This window comes from Natator depressus, chromosome 2 (assembly GCF_965152275.1).
Source record: "Natator depressus isolate rNatDep1 chromosome 2, rNatDep2.hap1, whole genome shotgun sequence".
Taxonomy (NCBI): domain Eukaryota; kingdom Metazoa; phylum Chordata; order Testudines; family Cheloniidae; genus Natator; species Natator depressus.
In genome coordinates, this window is record NC_134235.1 from 192,054,623 (window position 1) to 192,080,964 (window position 26,342).

Genomic DNA, 26,342 nt, shown 5'->3' on the forward strand with positions numbered 1-26,342 from the left:
AACTTATTAAGTATGTTGCAGATACAAGATTAGCTGTTTGGTGATCCTGGACCATGTGTAGGGAGAGTGTGGATCTCTAGAGGCCATCTCCTAGCTAGATATACTGCACCCAAATTTGAAATATAGGTATACGACTATTTCAAGTGAGATCTACTTGTCTGTCCACATGCAGACATCTGCAGTATAATTAATAATGGGGCTATCAGTGGATGCATCTCCCTGAGACTGGGATTTCAATCATGAATATTAATTTCAAATATCTTCTGTTTTAAATGTAGGATACAGTGAAACTGGTTTGTATTAAATGTGCTCTTTAAACAATTTTATTTTATATCATTATTATAAATTAATTAAATATATAGCATTCAAAAAGTGGGCAGTATGCATTGTTTTCAGAAGTACATTATATAGCCATTAAAACATATTTAAAAGTGTCTTTCTTAATCACTAGCATAAATTCCACTAAAATTAAAAATGTTTCCAGGAACTAGTTAGCAATACCATGTATAATTCATACCTTTTCTCCTGTATCTTTTCCCTCTCCATTTCCGTCCAACCCACAAGCTGTTTTTAAAGGGTCTGCAACACGCCTGAGAATTTGTTCTAGATCTTTTAATATAACTTCTGTCTCGGAGATAACTAATAAAACAACAAAATACATAATTTAGCTAAAATATAGATGTATATTAATGCAATATTATTAATGAAATAGTATTTATTACTCAGTCAATTAAAACAGTGGGGAACAGATACAGAGAATCTACAGGGAAAATCACTACTCCAAACATGGAAAAGAAAATGGATTTCCTGTGGTAAAACCATATGGGGCTAAATTCCGCTATCACTGACACTGGTTAAAATCCAAAGTAACTTTACTGGCTTCAAATGTGAGAACAATTCATCCTTTGGTCTTTAATGATTTGAAATCAACACAACTGTCAAGATTAAGTGAAGAATAGTAAGAGTTATCTTGTTATCCAAAATTCTTGCAATTTGTATAGCACTCTTATACCGGATACGGGTAGAAACCTGCCTGAAAATTTTTTAAACAAAAATAAAAAGTTGCTTCTTAAATTACTTTACAAAATATACCTCTTGAGCTTTCTGGATAGAAAATCTCTGAAAGGAGATACAAAATGCAACAAATCTCACAACGCCAAGAGGCTCTGCTGAAGCAGAGCTCTTTGGAGATAGGTCACTGGTCGTCTTTCTTCTCCTTCCTACAGAAATAGGATGATGGCAGCTGCAAGCAGCCTTTTCCAAAGGCAGCAGGAATATGGGGGCAGGAGGCCACATGAGGTCATCTCCCACCTTTCCATAAATGGACACAACACAATGCTACCATGAGAAAGCTCAAACAGTCCCTTCTGACCAGCCTTATTTCTTTCCAGTGTGTAACACAAAAGTTTTTCACTGTGAAAGTTGATTTGAAATTAAGTAAATTCAAACTAACAGTATTTGGCGCAAAACTTTTATTTTTGTTTCAACACTGTAGGTTTTAGTGAAAAATGTTAGAAAGCACTTTATTTAATGTAATTATTTTTAAAGAGAAGCTGGAAGAAAAAAACACAGGAAGCTGTTCCAAAGCAAGACATTCTGTAAACAACTTTGATAAGATTATAAAGAGATTCTGTTGTGCTAATAAAGTATTAAGTGCAACCTTCAGGTTGAAGGTTAGTTGAACCAATTTAATTTCTAGGTGGGACCGTTTCATCACACCTTACTGAGGCTTTAGAGGCTGCCAGAAGAAGGCCTTCTCAAGTAAACTTATTACATACTACCCTCATAAATGACTATATCAATAATTGTACCAACTTCTCTGGTCAAAATGTGCAGTAAAGCCCACATGGATGTTTCCACAACAGTACCAGCTTCATAAACCCTAAAAATGTCTTTTCATGGAAAGTCTGACATTACTGATATATTGCAGTGTTGTAGCCATGTTGGTTCCAGGATCTGAGAGAGACAAGGTGGTGAGGTAATATCTTTTATTGGCCCAGTTTTTGCTGATGAAAGAGACAAGCTTTCAAGCTTCACAACACTCTTCTTCAGCTCTTCTCATGTAATGAATATCATCAGTATTACCACAGTGTTTTTGGCTGGTAGCTGAATCATCATTTTCATTAGTTGTAGTTTATATGTTATTCAATAAATTTGGTATAACATTTTAATGTGTTTCCAAATCATTAATGTGTGTTTTTCTTGGACTAACCATGTAAGTCAGGGGTGGCCAACCTGTGGCTCCAGAGCCACATGTGGCTCTTCAGAAGTTAATATGCAGCTCTTTGTATAGGCATTGATTCCGGCACTGGAGCTACAGGCACCAACTTTCCAATGTGCCAGGGGGTGCTCACTGCTCAACCCCTGGCTCTGCCACAGGCCCTGCCCCCACTCCACCCCTTCCCGCCCCCTCCCCTGAGTTTGCCGTGCCCTTGCTCCTCCCCCACCCCGAGCCTCCTGCACGCCACGAAATGTCACGGAACAGCTGATCGGGAAGTGTGGGGAGGGAGAAGGCGGCGCTGATCAGCGGAGCTGCCAGTGGGAGGCGCTGGGAACAGGGGTGGGGAGCTGATGGAGGGCTGCTGACGTATTACTGTGGCTCTTTGGCAATGTACATTGGTAAATTCTGGCTCCTTCTCAGGCTCAGGTTGGCCACCCCGATGTAAGTAGTGCTTATGAGGAATAAGGGTAACATACTTTACAGTTACATAGATACATACATACATTTTTATATAATCTTTCATATGAACTGTATCCTAACTTGTTTTACAAAACTGAAAAATACAAGATGTTATATTTTATACAGTGTACTGTTTGCTAGTATTCTGCCAAAACCTTATACTGTCCAGTCACATAAATGAAGATTTTTGTCCCATAGAGACCTTAGTAGGATTGAGCAAAGAGAAGATGAAAGGCCTTTCCTTTTCTACTTTGTAAGAGGAGTTGTTCTTGGGCTGAGAAAGGCCCAAACAGAGTATCTGTGTTAACTATAATGCCATGGAGCCTACTGTAGAAAAGGAGTTTTGGGGATCCAAAATGTTTCCTATTTAAACATTATTTTTTTCTTTTAAATCAAAGAAATGTATGAAGCCTGGAATTCCCAGTAATTGAAAGCTTAATCCTGATAAGCTATGGGGAATTCTGAATTTAGTGTGCTCAAGTGAAGTAGGTATAGAATTGTCAGGAATTTTATTTTTTGCATTTCAGACCATATATCCGGACAATAGCTGAGGACAGGAGAATTCTTCTGAAAGATGTGCTTATAAAAATGACATTTCCAGCCAATATTCTGGAGCATTTTTCATATTAGACTGTACCTAGCCTAACTTGGGATACTAGACAAGTAAATCTGGGCAAATAACAGATTAATCACAATTCAGTCTATTTTATATCTGTAACAATGCAATGCAGAGTTTGTTCCATAGCCAGACATATTTTCTTATATGTTTATGTGCTGTAATTCCAGGTGCAGCACCAGTGAGAACACAAACTATATAACTGAGTCAATCCAAAATATTAAGTTTTAGCTCTATAATATACCATATAGAAATAGCTGTGAAGTGTTTCAAGTGGTCCAAGCAATCTTTAATGTATTTCATTAAGTGAAGCAGCATTTTGATATCCTAGTTCTGTCTATTAACTGTTTCACTGGAAAGCACATGAATAATTAGTCTAATCAGAATAGGATATAGAACTGATACAAAAGATTTAAATTGTTGACAAATAAACTACTGGGACTCCACCTACAGTGATTCCAGTATAATCATGGGGCTGTTGTAATTATTCTTTCTTTGTAGTGCTTTTCATGTCATATTGAAAAACACTCTTTGTAATTCTGAGGTTACTTTGCCTACTGTTTGTTTATTCAGAGGACACATTCATTATAAATGGAGCAGTAGGAACCGGCGTAGGGTGAATAACTGATTTTTTTTTTTGCTGGCAATTAAATAAAAACAGTTCTAAATTAACTGAATCCAAAAATTGCGAAATGTTTTGGCAAAATTGAAAAAAAACCTGCTTTTGGTTGAATGTTCTATTTCAGGCATTTTTAAAGGGCTAGATTCACAAAGCAGCAGGAGGAGGAAGAGGAAGAGGCGATGGTGATATCAGTCTATGGTATAGCAGTCAATGTCATTCATAATGTCAATTCATAGTTATTCATAATGGCAATGAATAGTCATTGGATCAGAAAGACAGAGCAAATGAATGACTGTAGCCCGGTGGCTAGGGCACTCACCTAGAATGTGGGAGAGGCAAATTCACGTCTGTGCGCCAATAAAAAGAAGAACTTCCACAGGAAAGACTAAGAGAGACCACTACAAAATATCCCATAATGCTGTGGTAAGGGTACTCTCCTGAGAGCTAGGAGAGTATTTTTAAATCTCTTTTCCACATCAGGCAGAGTGGGGAATTGAACCTCAGTCTCCCACATCCCCAATGAATGCTCTAACCACTGGGCTAAATGTTATAAGGAATTAGCCATGGCTACCACCACCAAAATATTTTTGGTTGGAATTATTCACATCAAATTTGTGAATAGTTTTGAGTCAACCAAACTGTTGAGGTTTTTTTTTCCGTTGTGTGTGTGTGTGTGTGTGTGTGTGTGTGTGTGAAATAAACTATTAGTCTGAAAAAATTAACCCAGCCCAACTAACACCACATATAGTTCAGGTACTTTCTAAGTACCTTTGTTTTGTTTTGTTTTTTTCTTTGTCCTCCTACATATGAAATGCACAAAGCCAGCGCTCAAGACAAGACACAGACAAAATACTTCTTGGCTTAGGTGAAGATGTACTGGACTGGGAACCCAGGACATGATGATTTTGAGTCTCCCCCCTTCCACTGATCATTGTTAACAATTGTATCCTTCACAGCCCATATTCACTTAGGCCATTACCTTAAGAGGATAAATGAGTTAACTGATGATCTGAGAGGTTGCACGTGATCATTTCTGAAAGATAATATCTGACAGAGCTGGGAATAGGACCCAGATCTCTGCTATGGCAGATCTAAATCTCACTAATTTAGCCACATTGTCTCTCAATTAGATTAAGCCAAATTTATGTGTTTAGTTATTCTCTCTGTAAAACGGAGCAACTCTTGCACAGCCACCTCAACAAAACACTGTGAGAAACACAGATGAATGATACAGTCTTTAATTACATGATCAAATGCTATGAGACACTGACTGGGACTGAGGAGAATGGGTTCTGTCCCCTGTTCCGCCACAAGGTTCCTATATCATGCTGAATATGTCATTGACACTAAAGCACTCAGATGTGGATGCTAACTATTAAGATCTTTACTTGGTTTTGTAATACACACTGTGTTAAAACTATTAAAATAATAATTTAAAAATTATTTACCTGTACAATAACTATTGTTCTTTGAGATGTGTGGTGAACATATACATATTCCACTGTAAGTATATCTGTGCCCAATGTATTCAAGTTGGAGACTTTTGCCAGCCGTACTGGCTGGCACATGTGCCCCTTCCCACACTTGTGCATGGAGCTGAGGGCATAAATTGGCTGTGTCCCTGCTGCCCTCTCCATTCCTTCACATGACCATCCAAAAAAGACTCAAAGTAACAGGGAAGCAGAAGGGACATGGAATGTATATGTGCATAACATATCTCAAAGAACAACAGTTAACTGTACAGGTATGTAACAGTTTTTTCTCCTCTGAATAGTTGTGCACATACACATTCAACTGTAAGCGACTCAGCAAAAGTTACCCTTGAGGATGGTGGGACTTTAATTATTCGAAGAGAGCCTGCTGCATCATCTTGCCAAAGTTCACTTCAGCTCAGGAAGCTTAAGTAAAAGTGTAGTGTCTGGAGAAGGTAGGTGCAGATGACCATGTTGCTGCTTTGCAAATGTCCCCTATAGGTATGTTGTTCAAAAAGGCTGATGAAGTGGAATGAACCCTAGTGGAAAGGTTTCAGAGTTGTAGCTGTGTTAGTCTGTATCAGCAACAACAACGAGGAGTCCTTGTGGCACCTTAGAGACTAACAAACGTATTTAGGCATAAGCTTTCATGAGCTAGAACCCACTTCATCAGATGCATGGAGTGGGAAATACAGGAGCAGGTATAAATACATGAAAAGATGGGAGTTGCCTTACCAAGTGTGAGGTCAGTCGAATGAGACAATTCAATTAACAGCAGGATACCAAGGGAGGAAAAATCACTTTTGTAGTGGTAATGAGAGTGACCCATTTCAAACAGTTCAAAAGAAAGTGTGAGTAACAGTCAGGGGAAATTAGTGTGGGGAAAATTAGGTTTAGGTTTTGTAATGACCCAACCACTCCCAGTCTTTATTCAGGCCTAATTTGATGGTGTCCAGTTTGCAAATTAATTCCAGTTCTGTAGTTTCACGTTGGAGTCTGATTTTGAAGTTTTTCTGAAGAAGAATTGCCACTTTTAGGTCTGTTATTGAGTGACCAGGGAGACTGAAATGTTCTCCTACTGGTTTTTGAATGTTATAATTCCTGATGTCAGATTTGTGACAGCTAGCGGTGTTCTGTTACTTTCTTTGTTGGGCCTGTCTTGTAGTAGGTGACTTCTGGGTACCCTTCTGGCTCTGTCAATCTGTTTCTTCACTTCCCCAGGTGGGTACTGTAGTTTTAAGAACAAAAACACCAACCCAGGAACCAAACCCTGCAACAGACCAAAGGGCAGCACTGCGTACTGTCAGTCTGCGTTCCTGACAATGAATCAAGATAATTTTCTGTGTCCTAGATGTGTTATTATGTGAAAGAAAGTGCCCTGCAAACTGAGGGCAGCATACCAATCTCCAGGAAAAGAATAACAGATAAGAGGATGACCATCCTGAAATATTATTTTCTTGATGAATCTATTCAGATTTCTCAAATCCAAAACAGGCCTTAGACCACCTCTTTTTTTTTTGGAGCCCAGGGTGTGGGGCTGTGGGGGGGAGTAATGGGAACAAAAGCCCTTCCCTTTGTGCTGGTGAGGAACTTCCTCTGTTGCTTCCAATTCCAGAAGAGATTGTACTTCTTGAAGTAAAACAGCCTTGTGAGATCGGACGCTGAAAAGGGATGGGGTAGGTAGGTTGGGGAAAGATCTTAAAGTCTTCAGGAGGCGTTGAGGAAGATTCTGGTGTTACAACCTCATCAGGGAAGAAACATGAGGAGGTAGATCTGTGGGTTCCTCCCTGTGTTCCTCTTCCTTAGTTAATCCCAATGTTGGGGATGACTGATGGACTGGATCTTCTCTAACAGGAATAGGCGCTTGAGATGCAGACTTTCTTCTGGACCACATTGCAGATGGGTATCTAGAAGCTCTGGGAGAAGTCAGCATGCCCAGTATGGCAAGGGCTGGTAATCCAATCTCTGTACTACCCACAGTGGTGGACACTACACTGGAATATCCCTATAAGTGTAGTATTCCTGTTCCATCCCATGGGTCTGAGCAGTATCGCTAGAATGTGATCTCCAAGATGACTTAAAAGACTTTGCAGGAGAAATGTGTTGGTCATGCTTCAAATCTGAGGAGAAGATGATGTAGCTCTCCTCAAGAAATGGAGAAGCTGCTCCAGTGGGTGTCAGCAGATGCTTCAGCCCTGGTGAGGCATGCTGCTGCACAGTCAGTACTACCAGTGTCAAAGCTGACTCTATTTGTTCAGGTGGAACCTATGCTGACTGGTATATGGATTGCACCAATGGGGCCAGCATTACAGATGGTGCCAACCATGCTGACTGAGCAGACAAGGCGGACAGTGCTGATGTGGATGAAACTGCTGCCATTGATACCAGACAGTGAATTAGGCACAAAAAGGCACAATAAGCCTTTTGTCACAAAGAATGCTTGTGACATCAACATTACTGTAATTGGAGGTAAGTGCTCCACAGACAGCACCTGATAGTGCTCGAGTAGAAGATGATGAAGGTACCTCTCTTGATGGCCCCACCAGAGTTGACAGTGCTACGTCAAACAGTACTGGTAAACGGTGTTTATGACCAGACTTCAATTCAGTAACGAAGGACTTTTAGATTATCTGTCCCATTTGTGGGTCAACATAGAAGACCTAGATCGTCTATCAGCTTCAGATGGTGAAGGAAACTTCCTCTGCTTTGAGGAAGCTGCAGGAGAAGAAGAAGAAGATCTCTTTTATCAGATTTTGTTTTGGGGGCCTGGGCAACCAGAGGTGCACTCCACATAGAAGAACTCTCCCTTCCTTTGTAGTCAGGGTTAGGCTCTGAAGTGGGGTGCATCGACTTCTCAAGCAAATGAATCTTGATATGGAATTCCTTCAACTTTTTGGTCCTTGCTGGGAAAGAGGTAAGTATGGACATTTGTCCCTAACATGTCCCTCTTCCAAGACAGCTCGAGTACCTATCACTCACAGATGTTACTGCCCTGCAGGTGGCACACTGTTTACGTCCTGGGGATCTCTGCATGGTAAGAGACACCCAGAGCACAAAGAGTGAACTATCTAACTAATTCTAACTAACCTACAACAGTAAATCTATGAAAAAAATATGTACAATATATTTTTTTAAAATCCGGCAAATAAAGAAAATCGAAGCTCAACAGGGAGCCCCATCTCTTGACATGGATGGTAAGAAGGGACTGAGAGGGAGGCAGCAGCCACAACCCTTTGGAACACAAAATGGCAGGGGCGCGTGAGCCACCCCCTATTACTGCTGGCAAAAGTCTCTGACTAGAGTGCACTGGGTACACATACACCTACAGTGGAATGTATATGTGCACAATGACTCTAAGGAGAATTTAACGTTGCAGCAACAGGTGTCTTGGAATTTGTTTTTTGTTCTGTATATATATACATATGGCTTGTATGCTAAAATATTATTGTTCATGAAAGACAATCTTTTCAACACAAAAGGGAATCAAACGCTTAAATATATTTAAGATGCTAAATGTATGTAAATATTATTCAAAGTCACTGGACACTTGTAATTAAACCACAGATAGTTTATACATACCCAGATTTTCTTTTGACAGGAAGTCATCTGAAACCATTGTTTCAAGAGAGCATCTTAACATACTTTTCCTAGAAAAAGATTTTCACACATGTAATACAAATCACTAATGACGCAGAGTTAAAGGACATTTTAAAATATTATATTTATTCATACAACAACATTTTTCTAGGTTCTTTCTGACAATAGTTGCTACATATTGATTTGTGAAAAAGACCTGTCTCTCTCATTCATTTCCTGGTAATAATACTTATTATAGGTACAATCCTCTGTTTATCCCGTATTATTAACAGAGTTTTGGTCCAAGGGTTTGGATAAGCAGTAAGAAGAAATGTATTTTGAGAAGCAATTTCTATTTATACTCAGAAAAAAATCAAATGTAGAGCCAAATTTCCAAACTCTAACCCACAAAAATTGTCCAGGCTAAATTTAGCTAATATCGATATCTACGTACCTTATTGTACCCACAAATCAGGTACTTCAACATCTAAGTGACCTAATTGTTCCTCCACACAAATAAACTGCTTTTATTATTTGCATCTGCATAATTGCAGGAACAAAAATGAAAGCCTGCTGAAAATCTAGCCAATTATCACTAACAGTAAATTATTTAGCAAGGTAAGTAGCAGTGAATTTGTGAAAGACGATTGAAATCATGCTTAAAAATGTTTCTACGCTCTGAAAAAACAGTGTTTATATTTCTTTCTTGATGGTCCTCCTGAATTCTCCACTAATGTATCACCCTTGATTTACACATCTCCCATTCAGGATTTGCTGTTGCAACGCCTTCTGGCCACAGAGTGCTAAATATCTTCCCTTCAGCAGTACTCTTGCACTGACTTGGATATTGTTAGTTAGGACAAGGAGGTGCTCTTCCTACTGCAGCACCCACATTCTCAGAAATGACAGAATAAGTCTCATATAATTGCATGATATACTAATCACAGTGCTACTAAGTCATTGGAAGTTATTTAATTACATAGTAAAAACTTTAAAAAAGAACTACCCAAATCTTACTTTCTTTTTTGTCCAATTCCACTTCTATTTTTCTTGACAACTTGCTTTTTCTGAGCTTTTATCTGAGACACAAAAATAAGAAAACTTGGTTTGTGAGTGGTAATATGCTGTAACATTTAATACGCTGTAACATTTTAAAGTAATTTTCAGCTATATATTAGTACATTCTATAACTACATGAACTTTTACAAGAGACAAATTTAAACTTGTAATTACAAATACGAAAAATTATTTATCAAAACAGTTTTTAAAAATCCAATAAAACAATTATACCAACTCAAGTAATGTTTTGTAGATCCCTTAAGTGGATTCAGGCTTTCATTATGATACTAAATATTAGTAGACTTCTTCTCTGACTCTTATAGTTTGATTTATAAGACAGGTATGTCACATGTTATAAGAATGTATATACACAATTTATATTAAAAATACCTTGAACTGTGTAGCGTGTCAAGTATCAGGGGGTAGCTGTGTTAGTCTGTATCCACAAAAAAAACAAGGAGTCCGGTGGCACCTTAAAGACTAACAGATTTATTTGAGCATAAGCTTTTGTGGGTAAAAACCTCACTTCTTCAGATATGTAGAGTGTATGTTTTGTGTGTATGAATATATGAAAAAAAAATGATAGATTAATTCATGCTACAGTATTCTTGAAAGGATGATTAGACTGTCATCTCAAAAAGATAATATATATTTTTCATCAAGACTCTGTTTGGATTTTTTTTTAAATACAGGTTAATGATGATAAAAGGAAAGCAAACACTGTGCTCTTTTGGACAGGGCACTGGAGTACAAGTTAGCAGATATGGGTTCTATTGCTGGCTCTGCTACTGACCTGCAAGTAATTTCATTCTCTGTGCCTTTGTTTCCCTTCTGACTTTTCAAATACTTTGTCTATTTATAAGATAACTTTGGACTGCCTCTCACTATGTGTCTGTATAGTGGTTAGCCCAATGGGCCCTCAGAGATTAGTTGGGGCTTTGGGGCCCTATTGTAATACAAATAATAACATTTTTAATTATTAGGATTTTCTAAATGAGTATATATATTATATATGCAAACTTACTTTTATGCTTTCCATAACTGGTAGATAATATAAAATATTCCAAAACATCAGTACTTCTCAGGGATAATCAGTTTAAGATCCCTTATTAAGTAACACAAATCAAAAGATAACTTTTTATGTAAGTACTGTGCTACTACACTAAATGTAAATACCTTTGGCGTTTATCCATATTTGTACAAATAGATATATATATTCATTCTAACTCTGAAATTATCTCAAATACACTGGTGGTTTACACAAATTTGTTAGCTGGATTCACTTTGGCCCTTGAATTTTGCCTTCATATAAGAAATGATTTGTTAATCTTTTTTCCCCAATTAATTTCAGACCTTTATCACTATTGAAATGGGAAATTTGCCAAGATTGCCAAAAATGAAAATTTCATCCTTTGTATATTTGTCAGAAGTGATCAAAGAGGAAACTTAATACTCCATCAGACTTTCCTCCTATTGAGAAGTCTGAGGGAGAATTAAGTGAAATGCTGAAAATACAGTTACTCTGAAAGATGACTGTGTAAAAATACATTCTTACTCAACAGATCTGCTTATTGTGAGTTGTCAGTCATATCTGCTTATTTTAGTGGCTAATAAAGTTTTACTGCTTTTCACTCCTGTGACAATTTGAAGAATTATACAGCTTATGAATTCTGGTTGATTTTATGAAATTGCCATATTACTAAATGCCTCGGTGTATGTGCTATCTGCTACCAGGGCTTGTGCCACATTTCTCCCAGACTAGGGACAACAGAGAATCAGTAACCTGAATGGATCCCATTCCAATGGAAGCACTATAGAACAATGGGATGGCTGAAGCCTTGGGGATCCAGTTTGACCTAGCTTGTTTTCGGGGAAGAAGGGGACAAGCAGTGGAACTTCCCCAAAAGGGGACTAAAGAGGCTGATGTGCTGTTATAGCCCTTTTAAGACAAAGAGGGATTCAGAGACAAAGAGGAACAAAAGGGACAGCTATATGAGGGAGACAGGTTCTGTTGACTGTTGGACCAGCCAAAGTTGAAGGCAGCTGAGTGTAGATAAACTCCCTGATTCAGAGGAGAAGCCATGAGCTGGCGAAGAACGGCCGAGCAGATAGGACCTGGAACACTGAAAAGACCCTAACCCAATTCTCAAAGAATGCTCAAGAGTGGTAAGGTAATTGAGGCAGGGAATGGCACACCGGCATTTATTGCTTTACCTAGATCTGTTTTTCTCTTGTGCTGTCTAAAGTAAAGAATTGATTCTTTTCAGAAATCCTTTGCAAAGCCTATGCCTGTTTGTTTCAACTACCACATGTCCCTACAGAGGTAAACTATAAACAGAAAACCCTCAACAGGGGAGCTCTGGAAAAGGATGTGCTTAAGCTACTGGAGTGTCTTGCGGGGGGTTCAGCACTCGTCTTGTGAGCCCAGAGCAGGTATCAGAGCGGCTATGCCCAGGAAGAGTGCCAGAGAGGCCAGAGCCAGTGCCGCAGCCTACCCAGAACAAGGGAAGCTTAAAAGATGAGATCCAAACACAGCAACCTGAAGTATCAAACAGGGAGAGCTTGACCAGGGATGTCACATATCCTGTTTAGCACTGCAGAACAGCACAGCTAAGAGAGCATGAGCTGGATTTTATTCCTTCTTGCATTATCATCACAATTGTTTATTAGGTTCTCATCACTCATACCTATTCAATCCCACCAAAGACTTTTATGAGTGCTACTGAGCGAATAATTTGGTCTGCCAAACTTTTCTTTATTGATGATCATTGAAATGACCCAGCCTGACTTTCTGTGTCCGTGTTGAGTTTGAAAGACTGTCTGTTAGAAAAGTGTTTTTGTAAACTTGTGAATTGAGTGCATGTGTGTTAGAAATCTTTTAGATACAAACAAGGAATCTCTCAATGTTATTTTACTGAATCATTTTTCAGAGTAGAACTGACCTTTAAACTGAGTTCTTGGTAAGTACAAATGGTAAGGCTTTGCTGCCCAAACAGAATTTTTAAACTATTTTTTTCAAAGCAGGTTTGCTAAAATGATAGTGTGCCAAGACCTTGCTCATTTTTTTAATTATAGAGTAGAAGCAGCTACAGTAAATTAAGGTATTTTTTAGTTTTAATTAAATTTTATATCATTAATAAGGAACAGAAATAGAACAGAATTCATCTATAGTTACATATAGCACATTGCAGGAGACTAAATAAAAAAAAATCTCGAGCATATATTTTAGATATAATTAATATGAAAAATACTACTTTTGCATAAGTATAATGGATTTCTCTTAAGATGTTCCTTCTTAGTTGCTGCAGTGAGCTATTGCTGTAGCCTTATGTCTCTACTGTATAAGGGTTCAACTTTTAAAATGAGTTTGACAGTAGCATTCTAGTCTCTACTGGATAGTTGTCAAAAAACACCAGTGTGGCACAATTCAGCATGATAGGAAGATTCTGCTGTGACTGAAACAGCAACAGTGTTGCAAGTTGGGAGTAAAGGACAGATAATGTGCAGAATGTAATGTATCTTGCACAGTACACTTGTACTATAATGAGCATCAAATTCACATACAATTTAAGCAAACTTTAAAGAAAAAATTGTCTTTATTGCATCACAGATCACTGAGCTTCCCAAAACCCTGTGCATAAGGCCTAATATGAATCTGTATTCACACTTGCTCATCAGCTCTAACAACTCTTGATTTTGTGTCTGTTGCTGTAAATTCTGCTCTTACAGAATGATATTATGTGATATATTATGATGTTTGGTCATAGCTGATTTCTAAAATCAATTTACACTAATAAACCTTTATGGCCAAACAGCCAGTCATGAAGATCTGGCCTCTGATTCTTTCCCATCAACAATACAAATTTTCTTTAATCTCACCCATCTTTAAAAAATCTACTTTTGACCCTACTTGTCCCTCCAGCGACCACCCCAGCTCCCTTTCATCGATAAACTCATTGAACATGCTATTAATAATTGCTGTCTAGAGTTCTTCTCCAATTCCATCCTAGACCTTCAATCTGACTTCAGCTCCTTGCACTCCATTGAAACTGCCCTAAAAGTGACCTCTTCGTCACCAAAGCTCAGAACCATGGCTCTATGTCATCCTCATTGACCTGTCAGCTGCCTTCAACACCACTAGTCACGCTTAGCTTGAAATCTTGCCCTGCCTTAGCTTCCGTAACAATGTCCTCTCCTGGTTCTCCACCTACCACTCTAATTCCTCCTTCAGCTTACACTTCATTCCCCCTGCCCCAACTCTGGGAGTTCCACAGGGGGCCATCCTTGGTAACCTTTTATTCTCTCTCTATACTTTATCTCTGGAATAATTTCATCCACAAATTCAACTACCATCTCTATGTGGACAATTCACAAATGTACTTCTTTACTTCAGACTTGTCTTCTCCTGTCCAAATTAAAATCTTGGTCTGTCTCTCTGCCATTTCTTTGTGGATGTCTAGCTGTCAGCTCAAACTCAACATGGCTAAAACAGAGCGCTTAATCTCTCCTCTCTTCTCCCGCAAGCCATCTCTACTACCTCCTTTCTCAATCACTGCAGACAATACCACCATAACTCAAGCCCATAACCTGGACATCATCTTCAACTCTGAACTGTCTATAGGACCTCACATCCAGACTATGTCTAAGTCTTGCTAGTTCTATCTGCCCAGTACCTCTGAGATAACTCCTTTCCCATCCATCCACACATCCAAATTTTCATCTCACATCTTGATTACTGCATCATTCTTTTCTCTGGCCTTGACAAATGCCCTGATCATATCCATTAAGAATGCTGCTGCAAAGACAATTTTCTCAGTCTGTCACCATGTCATCCCTCTCTTTGCATCCCTCCACTGGCTCCCTCTTCACTATTGTATCAAACATAAACTACTTAACTTCACTTTCAAGGTCCTTCACAACCTATCTCCACCCTATCTATTGTCTCTCATTCTGCACTAAGAGGTCAACTTCCACCTCCAATTGACCCATGACGCTACCCTGTACCACTTACTTGTTAATACTCAAATAACCACCTTCATGCTTTCTCCCATGCTGCTCCTCACACTTCAGAGGAACTCCCCATAAACATCCACAAAACTAACTCATTATCTTTCTTCAAAATTCTCCACAGTCAAGATGCTTACAAAAAAAAATAATAAGGGTAAGGGTGCTGGTATGCTGAGACCACTTCCTATCTTGCTGACCAATACTGTCTCATTGTTTCCTTGTACTCCCTCATCTGTCTATATTGATCTGTGGTCTCTTGTCATAGACTTAGCTTGTAAGGTCTTTGGGACAGGGTCTGTCTTTTTGTTGGGTTTGTACAACACCTAGCACAACAGAGTCCTGGTCCATGATTAGAGCTATGATAATGCAAATTAAATAACATTTATAATATTTCTACATAAGTAAGCTACTGAACAGTATACATAAGGATAACTCCACTGTTGCCCTATTATGGGCCTCCCTTTCCTTCTGAACTCATGATTGGCTTCTGCAGTGGAATTCTACAGCATTACAATACGTTCAAAATAAACATTTCCTGTATCAGTTATCAGTGAGTCTGAAATTATATAATTCAGAAACTTCACTGAACTCTTAAATTTCTTCTTCTTATCTAGTTCTGAAAATCACTTCTATCAGAATTGCATTATATGGTGGGGAGATTTGTTTTGGGTTTTTTACAGTCTTTATTCAGGGTGTTTTGTCCTATTTTAATGGACTCCACTTGATAATCTAAACTATCCACCTTTGATGTTAAAATTTCTATTTTGATTTCTATCAATGAAATTTTTAATTAATCCATCTTGTGTTAAAAGTCTCCAAGGAGGCAATTTATTGATCCATCTGACAAAAATTTGTCAGGAACACAAATACCATAGTAGCAATTGTGGTATAAATACATAGACAAAAATTATTTCAGTGTTTCTAGTAATGGTGGTAGTGACGAGAATGGTGACGGAGCTTGAAATGCAGACCCTGAGTCACCAGCTTTAACAAGCTTTCATTTTTAGTCCTACGTTTATTCAAGGTATATCACCTTATGAAATCAAGTCAGTATAAAAGTATTATTTGTCCTCTAGGCCAAGAGTTCTCTAAATTGGAACCCGGCTAGCTCAATCCCCTGGTTCTTGATATTCTGCATAATGACAAGGAATGTTACCATGGTAAAGTGATTAGTAGTTCTGTTATTTTCAAGAGAAAATGTTCCCAAACATGAGAGCCTATGTAAATCTTTTATTTAGATTTTTTTCAATAAATGTGTTAATTTAAAATTGTTCACCATGGCATACAAAGCACTAGAAGAAAAAACAGAAAAATAAAAAGAATGAGGAAAGGAAAATGATGTGCTGCTGTACTTCAAGATGCCAAGTGTAGACTATGTATAGCTTCCAAAAAACAGAACCCAGACCCACAACATCAAAAGTCTACAAGAGGCTGGAAAAGAAGCACCCAACTCTGAAGACAGTGCTGCCACAAAAAGCAGCACAGAAGTAAAGGGAAAGTCATCACAGCCTGAAATATTTTCAAACGGGGGCCCAGCAAAAAAAGTTTGAGAACCCCTACTGTAAATTGACCCAGGAAGTGGCGGGGGGGAACAAAACCCAGTTTGTTCCCTGGTTTTTGATTAATTCAAGAAAACTTAGACAGTCACTCCAACTCTTCAGATGGTTAAACAATACATTAACTAAAGTTTTTATTCTCCAGGAACATGCAATTTTCCCTAGCTAACTGCACTCTCCTGGACTTATAAAACTAGAATTGTTTCGGCCTAAAGGAATTGTGTTCTCATTTTATCAAAGTAGACATTTCTGAGGTCTGTTTCCTTTTATTTACTATTTTCCCCAATTATTAAGTATAGCCAGACAACCTTCCCTACAGGTTTGGCACTTCTGCCAGGAGTTGTAGGGTAGAGCAGATCCGAGCACCTGCCTTCCAGGAAGACCATCAATCCCTTCCTAGCCTAACCAGTAAAAGGTTTTATATGCTCCATTTCTCCAAGTAAATGGGCTGTGTACTAAGACAAATGTGCTCAGAAGTGAGAGTGAGAAATGGAATTGTTAGCCTCAAAAAGCAACCGGAATGCATACGACAAGATATGAGGGGGAATGGTGCACAACATCACCTGTTCCCTTTTTGTATGGTTTGAGACAGTCCTACCAGCCACTTCCTTGCCACTCTCCAGGATTGTACACAGTCCCCACACAACTTGGCTCCACAACAAGTCCAATATCTCCCTGCACTGTCCAGTGATTGCGTTCCCACATGCAGTAGAAATGCAGCATTTTGGCTCTTAAGTCTCCACATACAGGAAATCAAGTGGTTGGCTCTAGTATTTTTAGGAATATCACACTACCTTTATTATCTTCAAGAAAGATATCCTAGTGCAGAAAAAAGGAAGTGACTTATTTGAAGACAGAATGAATGAGGGATTGACTCAAGCTCTAGTTATGTTGTCTAAAAGAAAGGAGACTTAACTGTTTCCATAGTCTTGGTATTATAAAACATGTTAGTAAAATAAATTAATTTTTTCTACTTTCTAACCACTGGATTGTGTTATGCCTTTTGCTGGTAAACTACAGAGCCATCTCTTCCCCCTGTACATACTTATCAATCTCCTTTTAACTTTCTCTTGGATATACTAAATAAATTGAGCTTTTAAAATCTCTCATTATAAGACATTTTCCAGACCTCAGATCATTCTTGAAGATTTTTTCTGAGCCCTTTACAATATTTCAAGATCTTTTCTGAGGGTGGAAACCAGAACTGGACACTGTATCCTGCTAATGCCATCTATAGAGGTAGTATCACCTCCCTATTAGAAGGTCTCCACAGATCTAGAACCCAGACCTGCAGAGATACCAGGCAGCTGACCTCTCCTGCCTGCCACCCAGCAGCAGCTGTAACTCATTTGTTCTCCACTTCCCGTGACCCACTGTGGACACAGACCATGGGTAGCTCCACACGGTCTGTGGAGGGTTTGACAGACAGTAGCCTCATGGCTCCTGATTGGCTCCCTGCCCTATATAAACTCAAGAGGCATTCCAGTGTCGGAGAAAAAGTCTCCAAGAAACAGTGTGAATTTCCTGTAACTGCCATCACTGTTTTTGAATGCTTGGCTTTGACCTTGACTTGATTTGAACTTTGCCTCTCGACATGGATCCTGAAACCTGACTTGGACTCCGACCCTGGCCTGGAACCTATGAACTCCTCTGCTACTCCCAGCCTCAGGTGTGTCCCTGCTCTGACTCTTGGCCCTGACTGCCTTTGTTGAGATCCTGACACTGCCTCCTACTTGGTATTTCCCTGCTTACAAGAACAAAGATGACATTCACTCTCTTAGCTACTCCATCACACTGGGATCTTATGTTCAGGTGGTTATCTGTTACTCATAAGTGCTTTTCAATGTCACTGTATTCCATGATTCTGTCTTCCATCTTTAAGCCTGATCTATATTATTTCTTCATAAATGTATGACCTTGCATTTTGCTGCATTACAACACAAATTGTTCAGAAAAGCCCACCTCTCCAAGCGATCGAGATAGATCTGTATTACTGAGCTATACCCGTCATTATTTACTACTCCACCAATGTCTCTGTCATCTGGAAACTTTACTAATAATGATTTTATAGGATAAGGCACTTGGAGCTTTGGGTGTGTGCATTTTTAAATAGTTTATATAGTCTAAATAAATATGGCAACTCCACTTGTTCTCAATGAAAACTAAAGGACAGATTTTCCAAAGAATTCACCACCTGCATTTACAGCCATAATTTCAAGAGAGAGCTCAGCTCTCAACCTTCTGGTCTTTTGGAAATCTGGCCACTCATTTTGGTGTCTGAGTGTGTCCACCCTGCAGTTGGAGTATGTGATTGCAGCACAGATAGGCATACCCTATCTATCTGAGGTACCGACAGAAATGAAACCACAGGAGCAGGTGCTATAGTGTAATTGTACAAGCCTGCCCAGGGCCCTGAATACTTACTTGGGTAGCTAGCCCATGCTGCTACCACTTCACTATTAGTTGTATCTGTGCTAGCTGGATTAAAGCTAGCTCATGTATGACCACACACAGCAATCACACCTCCAACTGCAGGATAGACAAAGCCATGGACACCAAAATAAGTGACCAGATTTCCAAAAGACTGGAATGTTGGGCTCTAAGTTCTTTTGAAAATGTTAATAGCTCACAGCTTCAAGCCATAGCTAGATTAAGAAAATAGTTAAAACATGTTAGCTAACACATTTTTAAACACAATTTATTTTCCTAGTCTAGACATAACCTAAATGGGAGTTCAACTCTCTCAAAAATCTAGCCGTTAAACACCTGATTGTCTGCCTGAGAATTATCAGGGCTCACTAGTAGGCACAGGAGAGTTCCTGTGCGTTCTAGTGTGTCTAAAATCTACTCTAGATCTTGGAGTTTGTTTTTTTTAAAAACTCCATCTATATTTGACTGTACCTAGTGGGGTTTTCCACAATTACTAGCCTCAAATCTGAGGCTTTGGAGGCCTACATTGTGGGGCTTGTAGCAAGGAGGCAGGGCATATGCATAGGGCACTGTTTAATTTTTTCAGTGTTTTGCTTTGAACTGTTAGGGATTTATTTTTCTACCATTTGGTAAAGACTTATCAAATGCTAGAAAGGTAACCTGTAACACATAGTATAACCAATTTTAACAGATCAAACCAAAAAAAACCCCTCTGTACTACAGGGCTAGCTAGGTTAAGCAACCATGCATATACATACATAAATAAGGAACTTTACATCCCAGTTGTTAGAACACATTCATATGTAACTCAGAGGGGTGAATATAACTCTAAATAATAAATATACAAGGGAGTACATATGTGGTCTAGATGAAATTATTGTAATGTGGGTGCACAATTGGTTGAAACTCTGTACTCAGAGTAGTTATTAATAGTTTGCTGTCAAACTGAGAGGTTTTATCTAGTGGAGTCCCACAGGGGTCAGTACTAGTCAATATTTTCATTAATGACATGGACAACAGAATAGAGAGTAGTCTTATAAATATGCAAATGACACCACGGTGAGAGCGGTTGGAAGACAGGATTAGAATTCAAAAGGACCTTGATAAATTAGAGAATTGGTCTGAAATCAATAAGATTGTCAATAAGACAAGTGCAAAGTTAGGAAGGAAAATCAAATGCACAACTACAAAATGGGGAATAAATGGCAATGATGTAGTACTGCTGAAAAGGATCTAGGCGTTATAGTGGATCACAAACTGAATGAGTCAACAATGTGATGCAGTTGTGGAACAGCCTAATATCATTCTAGGGTGTAGGAACATGCATATTGTACCTAATACACGGGAGGCAACTGTCCTGCTCTACTTGGCACGGGTGAGGCTCAGCTGGAATACCGTGTCCAATTCTGGGCACCACACTTTAGGAAAGCTGTGGACAAATTGGAGCGTCTAGAGAAGAGCAACAAAAATGATAAGGCTTAGAAAACCTAACCTATGAGGAAAGGTTAAAAACACTGGGCATGTTTCTTCTTGAGAAAAGACGACTCAGGGGGGACCTGATAAAGTTTTCAAATATATTAAGGGGTGTTATAAAGAGGATGATGATCCATTGTTCTCCATGTCCACTGAAGGTAGTACAAGAAGTAACGGACTTAATCTGCAGCAAGGGAGATCTCTCTAGGTTAGATATTTAAAAGATTTTCCTAACTATAAAGGTAGTTAAGTTCTGGAATAGGCTTCCAAGTGAGGTTGTGTAATCCCCATAACTGGAAGTTTTTAAGAACAGGTTGGACGAACACTGTCAGGGATGGTCCAAGTTTACTTGGTCCTGCCTCAGCCCAGGGGTCTGGAATGGATGACCCCTCAAGCTCCCTTCCAGTCCTACATTTCTGTGATACGATGTAACCTATGAAACAGACATAAAAGAACCAACCAGAAGCTTTAATTTCACCTTATGGTCACTAAAACACGTGACTGAAATCATATTACAATTGTTTTTAATATTCACTTGTAGATTACTTGAGAATAAAACACCTGAATCATTGCATTAGTGTATGAGTTGCAAATAATACTTTTACTACTGCTACCAAAAAAAGTAAAGAAGAATAATTTTTTCAAGTACATGAAAATTTGAGGGCCTAAAAATAGTTGACAGTGGCTAAATTGACATATTTCAAAAATGAGTTTGAAAAAATGTCTTGCATATGGCTTTTTAATCAAAAAGGAAATGGGAATTGATCGTTTAAGCTTATATTTTAAAAGATAAGGTCTTACTCTTCTCTTGGATACCACTGTGTCATTACTGGCTTCTGTTTTATCCTCTAACACTCCTGCTCCTGAAAAACATTGTGAAACCAATACAAAATAAATACAGATTATTATCCTTGGCAAATAAATATAAATTGTTGCAATTGTTTATAAACATATTTACACCATTGAAATATAGAACAGTACAGTCATAATTGATTTTAGTAGGTCACATTAACATTACAATAATCAAAGGGTTTGTATGAAATCATTTTGACTCTGATTTTCAAAAAAGAACCTTTCTTGTGGGAACAATTTGTATCCACAATATATTACCCAAATAAATGTTGGGTTCTTTACAGTGTTGCTACATAGTTACTACTACAAAATAGATTATACACATCAGGGTAGAAACAGAGATGGATTCTTCTTGAATAAAGGTATGAACCAAGATGTGAAACATACCATATATTACAAAACTGCCATATAGAAACTTTCTTCTTAACAAGGAATGGATTATGTGTGACTATAATTTCTATAGTTTCTTAATGGATTGTTCAAATATCCATCCTTTCAGGATATCTGTATGCAATCTGATATAGATATTAAGATTTCATTATGAGCACTGTCTCTCTTCCCTAAAGCAAGCATTCATTATATGAACATTCCATCTCAGATGTGGTCACTACTGTCAGACCTCTAAGAAATTTAAAAGGTGGGCAGTAGGTGTGTGTTACATGGTACAATGTTACATCAATAGGTATGTTACTTAAATATCTATAGTTTAGTCACTTGAGTAGATATGGGGACAGAGCAGGAAACATGTCACTAGAGTAGATCTGGGGACAGAGTAGGCAACTCCCCATATCTATTCTAGTGACACCATCAGAGGACACAACCATATCAGCCACACCATCAGAGGCTCATTCACGTGCATGTCTACTAATGTTATATATGCCATCATGTGCCAGCAATGCCCTCTGCCATGTACATTGGCCAAACCGGACAGTCCCTACGTAAAAGAATAAATGGACACAAATGAGACATCAGGAATGGCAACACACAAAAGCCAGTGGGAGAACACTTCTGTCATAAAGGGAAGGGTAACCACCTTTCTGTATACAGTGCTATAAAATCCCTCCTGGCCAGAGGCAAAATCCTTTCACCTGTAAAGGGTTAAGAAGATATGGTAACCTCGCTGGTACCTGACCCAAAATGACCAATGAGGAGACAAGATACTTTCAAATCTGGAGGCGGGGGGGGGGGAAGGTTTTTGTCTGTCTGTGTGATATCTTTGCTGGGAACAGATCAAGGATTCCAACTCCTGTAAAGTTAGTAAGTAATCTAGCTAGAAAATGCATTAGATTTCCTTTTGTTTTTTGGCTTGTAAAATTTGCTGTGCTGGAGGGAATGTGTATTCCTATTTTTGTGTCTTTTTCTAACTTAAGGTTTTGCCTAGAGGGATTCTCTATGTTTTGAATCTGATTACCCTGTAAAGTATTTACCATCCTGATTTTACAGAGGTGATTCTTTTACCTTTTCTTTAAATAAAATTCTTCTTTTAAGAACCTGATTGATTTTTTATTGTTCTTAAGATCCAAGGGTTTGGGTCTGTGTTCACCTGTACCAATTGGTGAGGATATTATTATCAAGCCTTCCCCAGATGTAGGAGGGTGTAGGGCTTGGGGGGATATTTTGGGGGAAGACGTCTCCAAGTGGGCTCTTTCCCTGTTCTTTGTTTAAATCACTTGGTGGTGGCAGCACACGGTTCAAGGACAAGGCTAAGTTTGTACCCTGGGGAAGTTTTTAACCTAAGCTGGTAAGAATAAGCTTAGGGGGTCTTTCATGCAGGTCCCCGCATCTGTACCCTAGAGTTCAGAGTGGGGAAGGAAGCTTGACAACTTCAATCTTCCTGGACATTCTAAAACAGATTTGAAAGTAGCTATACTTGAACAAAAAAACTTCAGAAACAGACTTCAAAGAGAAACAGCAGAACTAAAATTCATTTGCAAATTTAACACCATTAATTTGGGCTTGAATAGGGACTGGGAGTGGCTGGCTCATTACAGATGCAGCTTTGCCTCTCCTGGAATTGACACCTCCTCATCTATTATTAGGAGTGGACTACATCCACCCTGATCGAATTGGCCCTGTCAACACTGGTTTTCCAGTGAGGTAACTCCCTTCTCTTCATGTGTCAGTATATTTATGTCTGCATCTGTAACTTTCACTCCATGCATCTGAAGAAGTGAGGTTTTTACCCATGAAAGCTTAACAGATAAATCTGTTAGTCTTTAAAATGCCACCGGACTCCTTGTTGTCTCAAAGAACAGTTACTAGCAAGTAAATCTACTTTCTTCTTTGAGTGCATTCCCACCTGCGAGAGTGTAGTGAGCAATACTACTCAAAATGGAGGGTGGGCTGAGTTCTTTAGTTAAACAAGGACTGAAGCACTGCTTGCCTGCACCTGGCATCTGAGTAGGAGGTGAGGCATTAGTGCTTATTGAAGCTGCGAAATGTGGCTATCCTACATATTTCTCCTATCAATATTTATCTTAAACATACTACCATCGAGGCAGAAGTAGCTGGTGTGGAATGGGCTCAACTCCTATTGGGAAGGAAACCTTAGGCTTAGGATACAAAGGCCCAAAGTAATCCATTTACTCCTGAGGACATTCTGTTCCAAAGAAATAAAAATTCTGCACCAAAAAAATTAAAGTTCTGCGCACATTTTAAAATTCTGCAAATTTTATTTGTCAAATAAATGCGGAGGCTCCAGCATCACACTGGGGAGCACAGGCCACTGGCTGCACAGAGGTGGGACATGGACTCACCGGTGAGGCTACACCCAGCCCTAACACAGCGCAAGGACCGGGCCTGCCCTAGAAACACCCCAGGGCCATGCCCCTCCATGCCAAGTGCACCAGGTGAGGGCAGGCAGGCTCAGCAAGGCAAGATCCAAGTGTGAGGCTTAGTGTGGGGGAATCCAGGTGTGAATTGAGAAGGTTGTGTGTGGGGCAATCTGGATGCAGGGTGGCTCAGTGGGGGGATCTGGATGCAGAGGGGCTTGTTGGGGGGTTCTGAGTGCAACGGTAATGGGACACTGCAGGGGGGTCCAGGTGGAGGTGGTTGGGGCTCAGCAGGGGAGGTATCTGGGTGTGTGTGGGGGGGTACAGAGCTCAGCAGGGGAGGGTCTGGGTGTGGAGGGCTCAGTGGGTCCAGATGGTGTGGGAATGGGGCTCAGTGGGGTGGTGATCCAGGTGCAGCTGGTTGGGGCTTGGTCCGGTGGGGATCCATGTGCGGGTGGCTCACTGGGATGGTGCAGGTGCGGGGGAGTGAGGCTCGTCGGGGGGTGGGTTCTGGGTGCGGGGGGAGTGAGGCTCGTCAGGATGGTCTGGGTATGAGGAGGTCTGGATGCACAGGGGTTGGGCAGATGGTGGAGCAGCTCCCTGCACAGTGATCCCTCCCCCTGAAGCTGAGGAGTGATGGGTGCAGGAAGCGTGGAGGGTGCGTGTGTGTGTGTGTGTGTGTATGTGAGAAAGAGAGAGAGTTTGCAGAGCTTCCTATGGCCAGGGGAGAAATCTGGGGATGGGTCTGACACAGCCCCAGATGCCGTTCATGGGAAGAAGAAGTCCCTTCCTCCCCAGCCCAGCCAGGACTAGCAGCTGAGCCCGGCGCAGGGTAAGAGCCACCAGCCAGGTCTTCCCCAGTCCTGCCCCAACAGTGATTTACCTCCCTGCCAGCTGCCCTGGGCATCTGAAACATATTTCTGAGGAGGGTCACATGACAGCTCTTGTGGCTTCCCTTTTGCTTCCCTTTCAGAAAGTCATTTTTCTGTGGGGAAGCAAAGAAATCTACAGGGGACATAAATTCTGAGCATGCGCAGGGGCACTGAATTCCCCCTGGAGTATCAATTTAGACAACCTCTGAGTATAAATAGTCCATGTCCCTTGCATGGCTCTCTTCCTGTAGACCACAAACAATCTGTTATAAATATGCTAGGGTTTAGTCCTAAGTATAACAGAGTTCTGCTCATTTTTATGTGTGAAAGTGGGGTTCACCAAGGTGAGAGTGAAGTTTGGGGAACAGTGAGAAAGAGACTGATTGACTGATGTGGAAGTCCACTGCCACCTTGTGCATAACCATGTAAGGTGGTGTGACTAAATGTATAGGCCTCACACAGAAAAGGAAGGGGCCAGAGACACGCTCTTCTGGCCCTGTCAAGCATGCATGATAAGGAGAAGGCCTTTAAAAAGGAGGAAACTGCAGTCAGCAGAGGGGGAATGAGCAGGATTGCCCTAAGCAGCATACCGCAGGAGTGACTCCTGAAGACAGGGAGAGAACTCCTAGGCAGGAAACTCTCCTAAAGAGAGTACAGCGGACTCAGAGGGTAAGACAGACAGGCTGAGCCTATCTCAGAGACCTAGCCAGAGTGATGTCTCCAAACCCATCGGGCTGATTTGGCAGCACCACAGACTTGCCACCCCTCACTTTTGCTGGGAGCACAGAGTACCCCTGCAAGTGTGCGGGTCTGTGACTTGCATGTTGATACCCCAGTCAGAGAGACTTAAGCATGCCCACACAAGGCAGAACACCCCTCTGCAAATGGTGGGGAAGTGGGGTCTGGGTTGTGACCACTAAGAGTGTAGCTAATTGGGTCGGTCAGGTTCCCCCACTCTCTGAGGGAGGAACCATCAAGGACTCTGTTACAGGTGGGTTCACCATCAGAACCTGCAACTCACTAATCTTTCTAAATTCAGGTAATAAGTACAAGGAATATAGTCTTGAAAGAGAGAGTGTCCAGCATGTAGTCCTCAATTCCCTCATGGGGGACAGGCTCCTTTACACTGAAAAGATATTTACAAGACATTTTAGGAATTGGGTAACTATGGAGTGGGAAAACATACTAGATGCAGGTCTTCTACAGTGCAAAGGGAGATTGAACATTGAGACCTCTTCCCCGCAGTGATGCCAGGGCATCATAAGGCAGCTGGTGCCATTTCCTCCTTTTTTTTCCTTTCTTTCTTTTTAGGACCTCATAAGGGTCAGGAAGAGAAAAAGTGCCAGGAGTCAGAGC

General features: G+C 40.0%; 1 protein-coding gene across 1 annotated transcript in view; it reads right to left on the bottom strand.

Annotated features, from left to right (window-relative positions):
• Positions 1-511: 511 nt before the first annotated feature.
• The window catches only part of ZCWPW2 (zinc finger CW-type and PWWP domain containing 2), an 80,960-nt gene continuing 55,129 nt past the window's right edge, over positions 512-26,342 (bottom strand). The window contains exons 4-7 of the mRNA XM_074945633.1: positions 21,293-21,354; positions 9,984-10,045; positions 8,970-9,037; positions 512-639 (exon numbers count right to left, since the gene is read on the bottom strand). Coding sequence (XP_074801734.1) covers positions 512-639; positions 8,970-9,037; positions 9,984-10,045; positions 21,293-21,354 — 320 coding nt within the window. The remainder of the gene's footprint in view (positions 640-8,969; positions 9,038-9,983; positions 10,046-21,292; positions 21,355-26,342) is intronic.